The following is an 8,676-nucleotide window of genomic DNA, read 5'->3' as shown; positions in this document are numbered from 1 at the left end:
GAAGGTATTGTATGGACCAGTGTATTCAAAATTTGCTTTCAAACTATTATACATGAACATTAATACGAACAAGAGACATCGTAAGACAAGTCACACGCAAATGCACAAATTTTAAATTTTTATAAGATATAAAAACATAACATATATATAAAATATAAAGTATTTTTAGATAAATTATAATAATATTTTGATATTAAAATATAAATTAATATTTTAATTTTTAATATTTTTTAATTATATAAAATATTAAAATATTATTTTATTTTAATAAATAATAATATATACTATTTCTAAACTCATTTTAAAAATACATATTATAAGTTGAATATGTTGACATGTAATGGTATTTATGTGTGTATAAACATGTTTATAAAAGAATTTTTTATTTTTTATTAAGATGCAGTTGGACAAAATAAACATCAGATGACTATCAATAAATGTCGTATCCGAAATGTATCGGACATGCAGACACAATATTTTAATTAAGTATCTATGCTTCATAACCTCTAACGAATTTTCTTTTTATTATATTTTAATAAAGATAGCAATTTGTTCCAAAAAATTCCATTTTGAAATTTTTTTCAAAAGAAAATTGTATGTAAATTTATATGTTTTAAATTAAATATATATTGCAAATCATGTCAACTTTTTTGAATTCCAATTCACCTCTATATTTTGGAAAATAAACAAAAACCATTGTTTTCCTGTAAATTACATTTTTTCATATATAATTTTTTTAGCTTGTATTTTTTAAATTGTAGATTCAACCATGTTTAAGTGTACACTAATAGATATATATTAAAATACAAAATATATATTAAAAATAAATTAAATATATATGTATTTATATATGTATTATAAATACATAGACTTAATATTTTTGTTGTAGATTCAATTCTTTACTACCAATGAGAACCATTATAACAAGTGATCTATAGATACTTTTATTATAAATTCTCAAAGTCTAAAAATATATGGTAATTCCAGTAAAATAATTTATATCAAGAAGTGAATCTTCTCAATTTTTTTTAAAATTATTTAATAAAGTGTAATCTTTTATCATTTAATATCTTATATATATATATTTTGTCCTACTTAAAAAATGTAAAGTAAGAGATTATACTTTACCAAACAATTTAAAAACATTGAGAAAATCTATTCCCACCTATATCAAATTTGTCGGACAAGATTTTTTCTATACACGAATTCAATCAGCCAAATGATTATGTTATAGGTGCAACCTTTTTTGTGAAAGGAGTAATTACATATTCAAAAGAGAGGAAAATGATGGATATAATTGCATGCTTTGAATTCATATCCAACCTCAAAATCCATAATATACTGGTCCCCATATAGAGGGATTAATATTTGAGAGGTCACTATGCTCGGCACTTTGGCATTGCATTAACAAAGTAGCTTATAATCTTAGTGGACCATGATTTGATCTCAAATTAAGGTGGTTAACTTATTAATGAATCTAATATTCAGTTCATTATATCAATGCTAATAATAATTTTGATGATGTTTATTACTTAGTTATTGTCATCTTGCAAACTGTTTGGTATTTTGGTTTGACCAAAGAGTTAGGACCTTCACAATTACAAGATAGAAAGACAAGGATGATGGACAGAAATTGAAAATTATAATATATAAAAATTTGGTTAATGTGTGTTTATTTTTGAGAGGACTAGACTTGAGCATTGATATGGGGTCCAAATGTCCAGTAGTGCAAATGAGTTAATACATAAAAGCACCAAGATGGTGGTTGGCTGTTACAGAGAACCAAAGGGAAAATCCTTCCTCTTTTCCGCACTAATGTGATAGCTATTAGAATAGGTGGCCTGTCACACGCAAATCATCATGTCAACATTAATATATCACACACAATTTCTCCATATGGAATATTGATGCATGCCTAAAACATAAAATAAAATTGAACAATCAAACTATTTCAAGGGGACTATTAACTAAAGATTAGGCTGTGAAGCAAGTGCCTATGTTGTGACTCCATTTTCTCACTTCTACTTCAGTTGAAGCAGCGGTGCTCGAGAGTCACACAGCTCTTCTAATAAATTCTTATTTTCCTAACAAAGCATTCAATTTCAGTGTGCCAGTCCCATGTGCTTACAACGCTTTCAACTGCTGCTTCTAAGTCGCCTGTCCCAAAATGTAATGTGAAAAACGCTTCACAAAAATGGATAAAAAGAACCTTCACCTACCTTGCTAGAGTGTGAAGTACCTGGCATTTGTCAATGGCCAGCAAATGAGGTGAAGATCTTCATGGATCAATCAATTCCATGACTAAAATTGCACATAAAAATTATCCATGAAAAGTCTCATCCAATTTTAACCCGAATCAAAGATGCTTTTGATTCAACTCTATAATTTCAAAGACTGTTTACAGGACCGTAAGAATACTTTCGAATAAGAAGAAAACAATGTTAATTTCAACTTCGTTTCCACGGAAAGGAGGGGCAGGAGGTGAAAAAACAATGTTAGTTTCAAAGACGGCATATAGTAACCGTATTTTACAGACAGGATAATAATAAACTTGAAACAAGGAAATATTGAAGATCAACAAAACACCAAATCCATTTAGAAGCATGTTGATCCTTGTCAGCTTTATTTTCTCAACTTCTATGCAGGTAAAATTGACCCCTCATGGCACAATGTGTTCTAAACATTGTAACAACTCAAATTGAAACAAAATAAATGAGTTCTAAACCATAAATATAATCAACAAGAGAAAAAATTGGAAGATTTGCATGAATCACAACTACCGGTTGCCACTATTTTCAAGCTTCTCGATTTCTTCGCGCTCCTTTCTTTCGGCCTCCAGGCGTGATCTTTCAGCGTCCTCTTTTTCCTCAACTTCATCAAGGTAATCAAACTCCTTCGTTGCGGCCATTGCTTTCACTACAGGATCTCGTAGCTCAGCTACCAGCCCTCCACCAACCCTGTATTCTTCTTCATCCCCAATCAGATACAACCGCTGGTCTGGGCCAGAAGCCATCGGAACATCAACTGCCAACAGCTTCATATCATACTGCGTATAAAGACAATATCAATGGCTAAGTAAAGTAAATCCTGAAGCATCAATTATCCCTCTGCATCTTACATTTCTTTTTCACTTTCGGAATTCTAGCATTCAATCACAACATGATAATTTTGGAATGATGATGACGACGACGATGATGATAATGGGATAGTTTCGTCAAACAAAAAACAATTGAAATATGAATCTGCTGATAGATGCTAGTATCTAGATAAGTTCACATAATTAGTTTAACCATTTGGTAAATTAGTAGATAGATTTTTTTCTATTTTTGCATAACCACTACCAATCACTTAAAAGAAATTGTCACTCCTAATGAGCCATAAGGTCAAGATGGATCATTCTTCAGCTCCCGGTGATTGATGAAATCCAGATCGTTTTATCTTTCCATGTTTTTATAAGTAATGCAAGATTCAGGCTTAAAGCAAGGTTTCTTTTCTCCCAGTGACAAATTCAAAAATCCATTCCTTAATTCATGACTTCATCCTAATTTCAAGTGTAAAGAATCAGCACACAGAGATCTTTTCATGCTCAGGAAGATAGTCCGTAAGTATTTATTAAGCTGCACCAGAGTAACAAGAAGAGAATGTTTAAGAAAAAGAGAGAGAAGAAAATATTTTGGTTGAGAGAAAGAGGGTGAATTGATTAAATTGATCTGCTACATTACAAGAGTTTATATATAGGCTGCTGATAATGCTAACAGAATAACTAACTCTCTAATCTCACAACAAACTTTCACACGAGTGCTTAACAGCCCAACTGATACTTCAATTAACTAGGCTCTCTTATATCCCCTTACATACAGAACTGTCAGAAGTTAAATAGTTAATCACCACAATCCATAGACTGGATACAGTTGACTTGGCTATTTTAAGAGGTCAAATATTATATTGATATATCACAATAGTGAAGGAAGAACTATCAATCACCAGATATTAATTTTTCATACAAGACCATTTTGGTCCTATCTGACATGAGTAGTATTTGCTGCTGAAGTATGATGTTGAGATTAAAGACTGAATAAGTGATAAAACACATGTAAGATTAATCAATTCTATGAAATGGTCTAATGACAATGACAGAAGCTTTTATTTACCTGGCCCTTCTTTTTCTTGACTTCAACACTGACCAGACCCTTTCTCTCAGAACCTCTTATGGGGAAAAAGAGAAAACAGCGCTTGCTCCTCATACTTGGCTTGAACTTCTTCAATGTAATCCCACCCCCTGATATCACATAGGCTCTTATATCAGATCCTGAAAGTGGGGCACCCATAACTTCAAGAGTCGCAGCAGACGTGTTGAGCCTTGTCATGGCCATTCTATAAACTTTATCAGGGTTGATTGTGAATCTTGAACGGATATACAACCCCTAAGAGATACATTATGCACAAAATCACTAGCTGATGATCCGTATGTTAATGCATGTATCATGATCACTAATGAGATTGAGAGGTTTAGTGCTAGTTTAAAACCTATTTGGATACGTCTTTTAAAAAAGTACTTTTTATTAAAAAAAAGCCAATTATTTGTTTTTTCTAAAAGCTAATAATACCTTGCTTTTAAAAAAAGCAGAAACAGAAGACGTTTTTAACCCTTGAAAATTCTTTTCAAAAAGCCTATCCAAATGTAAAATAATTTTTATCTGTTAAAAAAGATCTTTTTTAAAAAGATGAAAAAACTAAGTACTTTTTCAAAAGCCAATCTAAACTGACCATAATCATTAGTGAGAGCTTTCAACAGTCAACATTAGTCTATGTCACTCTTAGGAATAGAATAAATCATCATCCAAAGCTTCAACTGTAGCTCCAGACTATGCACAAATAACACAAAGTTCAGTTGCAATATATTCAGTCTGTTAGGGAGCTAGTCAGTTGAGTTAGTTAGTTAGTTAGTTAGTTATGACTAGTTAGATAAGTTGGTTAATTCAGTTATCTAGCTAAGCTTTCTCTTTCTGATTCTGAGCTGATATAACTCTACTCCTTTATATATATAATCTGTAGCTATGTACACTGATATTATGATGAATAATCATAATTCAATCTAGATTTACTTCTCTCAAACAATCTCCGAGCTCTCTCTTTCTTTACTTTCTTCTTGTGCTACTCTGATCTTGCTGGTTTCTAAGAACCTTTCATGGTATCTAGAGTCACTTTTCTTGCTCAATCTTTGTTACCATGGAAATTGTTCTTTCTGATTCAAACTCAAAGAAGAAGTTCCCACCTCTTGCTGACAAAGTCAATGAAGACAATTATTCAACATGGAGGCATCTTGCATTCCTCATAATTCAAAGTCTTGGAATGGAAGATCATTTGCACAGCACCAAGATCCCCTCCCCTACATTACTGATAAAGAAAAGAAGACTACAGCGGTCATGTGCATATACACAACACCAACAAGGCAGTGTGGAGAGGAAACACTGTCATATTACGGAAATGGGCTTATCATTGCTTGCTACAGCCTCTCTACCAATGGTTTTTCTGGATGATTTCATTAGTGCAGTTTATATTATTAGTGGTTTACCAACTCAGGTGCTTTATAACAAAAGCCATTATGAAATGCTATTTAATCAGACTCTTGATAATTCTTTTTTCAAAATATTTGGGTGTGGCTATTATCCTTTTTTTAGGCCATATAGCAAGTCTAAATTCAATTACAAATCTGAATCATGTTTGTTTCTTAGTCATGGTTCAAACCATAAAAGATATAAATGTATGACAAGGAGTGGTAAGGTTTATTTAGCTACACATGTTCAGTTTGATGAAAAAGTGTCTCCTTATAATGCTATGTTTCCTATTCATTACCTTCACATCATTCTCCATCATCCAATACTGATTCCTCTCTTTTTCAGATTCAATACTCTTTCCCCCCTGGTCATTTCACCACCTACTGTACCTTCCTCTGCCCAGCCTACTCCAACTATACTCCTTAGTGACTTTGAAGTTCTTTTACCTCCCTGACCTCTAACCAGTTCGCATCCTATGACTACAAGATCGAAATCTAGTATCACCAAACAAAAAGCATCAGCAGCTCTCGCTACTCCCCCTGATCTAATTAATCATGTTCCTCACACTGTAACTCAGACCTTGCAGTGTCCACATTGGAAAGAGGCCCTGGAAAAAGAATTCAGTGCCATAATGAAGTGCAATACTTGGACTCTCATAGAACCCACTCTTAATGTCACTATTATTGGTAGTAAATGGGTGTTTGCCAAATAAAAAGGAATCAAAATGGTAAGTTACTAAGGCACAAAGCCCGCTTATTGGTGTTTGCTGAAGCATGCAATATGAGCAGATTTATAGTACAGTGGTGAGACTTACAATAGTTTGAATTGTCTTTACTATAACTGTCTCATTTGGTTTGCCATTGAGGCAGTTTGACTTTGGCAACGCCTTCTTGAATGGGAAGCTAACTGAGAAGATGTACATGGTTCAACCACAACACAAGGCTGTTTCTCACTCTAATAGTAATCTGGTTTGTAGCCCTAACATGGCAATTTAAGGGCTGAAACAAGCTCCTAGAGCTTGGTTCCTTACCTTGGCAGCCACATTAAATCGTTTTGGATTCAAAAACACTAAGTCTGATGTTTCTCTTTTCTTTAGAATTAATTCAAGTTCTGTTGTATATCTTTTGGTCTATGTCGATGATGTTATTGCTACAGATAGCAATGCTAAGGAAATTGATCAGTTATGTAACTAAGCTTTCCCTTTCTGATTCTAAACGAAAATAACTCCATCCTATATATATAATCTGTAGCTATGTACATTGACATGATGATGAATAATCATAATTCAATCTAGATTTACTTCTCTCAAACAATCCGAGTTCTCTCTTTCTTTACTTTCTTGCTGTGCTAATCTAATCTTGCTGGTTTCTGAGAACCTTTCACAGTCAAACCCGAAAGACATCTCAATTACTTAACACGACACCATCAATCGATTATAATAATAATTCAGCTTCAAGCATGGCATACACGGAAGAGACAAATTGGAAGAACTTACAGCGAAAGCAACAATGGCAGATGAAAGAGCAAGAAAGCCGTACTTTGCCATCCCTTCTGAGAATCCAATGAAGGCGCTGGCAATCCCATACATCATCTTCCACAGCAAAGCGCAAACCAGAACTCCCGCAGCGCCATACAGAAACAGAGAGTTCCGCTTAAAAAACGCTTCAATTTGCAGACCCACTGCCTCGCTGTACCGCGAAAACGCAGAGCTCACGGCGGCTGCCGGTTTATCGAACAACTTCTTCCCGAAACCGCCGCCAGGTTTCGGCAGCTTCGTGGACCTGAATCGGACAGCACCAATGCCGTGGCCACCCAAGCCTTTAGGGATTGTGTATGGAAGGCGCGTCGTGGTTGAGGAGGATGAATATAATTTCGATGGCGATCGGAGGAGGGAAAAGATGCAACTGTTGGAGAATATTCCATTGCCATTCGCGGCAATTGAATTTGAGAAATGATGCGTTGTGGTGGTGGTGGTTAAGCGGTGGTGGTTAATGCCGATGTGCCTCCGAAGGAGACCTTGCAAGACCCGTTGAGAACAAAGCCTTGACATTTCAATTTTCTGTCTTTTTAATTAAAAATAAAAGTAAAATTTCCCGAAGGAATAGTGAGCGAAGTGATTCGCAGTTGAGCAGAACCAACGTTTCCGCACTTCCGGGTCAAGAAGACAAGTGCATCGGGTCAACCCAAACCCAGTTTACTTAGCTCAGCACTCTAGCACCAAGCTTCTTAATATTTTTGTGAGAAGTAGACAAAAGTACACAAAAAAAAATTTTGAATGAAAAAAAATACACAATAAGATTTATAAATATAATTAAAAAAATATTTTTAATGAATAAAAGTACATAGTAAATATTACTAAATATCAAACTCTTTTTATTTGTATGATATTTTTGTCTATGAAAAATAATTTTTGAAATGTATTTTACCTACTTTCTTTATTTTAAAACTTGCATACGTGAATTATTTAGTTAAATAAAATTTTTCTCGAGCCTAATTTACGTAGAAAAATTATTTTAGTTCAGGTAATGAATTGTTTTATGAACAAATTACTAATTTTTAACCTACCAAATTTTACTTTCAATAGATATTGTTGAGGTCAGGTTAATTTTGGATCTTAAATTGGGTTAATTCATGGGAGCAAGTGATGTAAATTTTACAACTACAAACTACTGTTAAGTGTATCAGATTTTATCAAGTAATAAACTCACAGTGAATGAGTGTTAATCCCACGAGAATTAACAGATTAAGCAAGTAATAGTCAATTGATTATTCTAGTCAGACGATCAAAATTAGGTAAGTATTGAAAAATAATATGATTAAACGAGTTAAGATTTTGGAGATATTGAGACTTCCGGACAAATACTTTTCACCTTCCACCTTGATCATGTAAAGATACATTCATGGCAAATCATTAATAATCAAACCCCAATTCCTTGGTAATTCAATTTCTCTTTAATATAATTAATCACTAATTCCTTAGTCAATTATTTAAGAAAAGAATTGAAGCACGTTCTCTGATTTATACGCCACGTATTTCATAAGGATCTCCCCTAGTTGATTCGATACAACTTATCAAGTCTAGTTTCAAAACTTAAAAGCTGTGAGAATAAGTTTTCAA

The 8,676-nt window shown here is 33.4% G+C and overlaps 1 protein-coding gene across 1 annotated transcript; it reads right to left on the bottom strand.

Annotated features, from left to right (window-relative positions):
- Positions 1–2,662: 2,662 nt before the first annotated feature.
- Positions 2,663–7,745, bottom strand: LOC130954070 (uncharacterized). Its single transcript, XM_057880806.1, has 3 exons — positions 7,054–7,745; positions 4,152–4,424; positions 2,663–3,046 (listed from the first exon to the last, which is right to left on the bottom strand). Exons 1-3 carry the CDS (start codon positions 7,606–7,608, stop codon positions 2,777–2,779), a joined length of 1,098 nt encoding a protein of 365 aa, XP_057736789.1. The 5' UTR covers positions 7,609–7,745; the 3' UTR covers positions 2,663–2,776.
- Between the last annotated feature and the right edge of the window lie 931 nt (positions 7,746–8,676).

Source organism: Arachis stenosperma, chromosome 10 (genome assembly GCF_014773155.1).
Source record: "Arachis stenosperma cultivar V10309 chromosome 10, arast.V10309.gnm1.PFL2, whole genome shotgun sequence".
In the NCBI taxonomy this organism is placed as follows: Eukaryota; Viridiplantae; Streptophyta; class Magnoliopsida; order Fabales; family Fabaceae; genus Arachis; species Arachis stenosperma.
Note: the sequence above shows the minus strand (reverse complement) of the source record. Positions and strands in the feature narration are given on the sequence as shown.

Coding starts and splice junctions, on each gene's coding strand:
- LOC130954070 (XM_057880806.1), bottom strand. CDS start 7,608: ATGTCAAGGCTTTGTTCTCAACGGGTCTTGCAAGGTCTCCTTCGGAGG. Junction 4,425..7,053: donor CTGCCATTGTTGCTTTCGCT/GTAAGTTCTTCC, acceptor TGTATCTCTTAG/GGGTTGTATATCCGTTCAAG. Junction 3,047..4,151: donor TCAAGAAAAAGAAGGGCCAG/GTAAATAAAAGC, acceptor CTTTATACGCAG/TATGATATGAAGCTGTTGGC.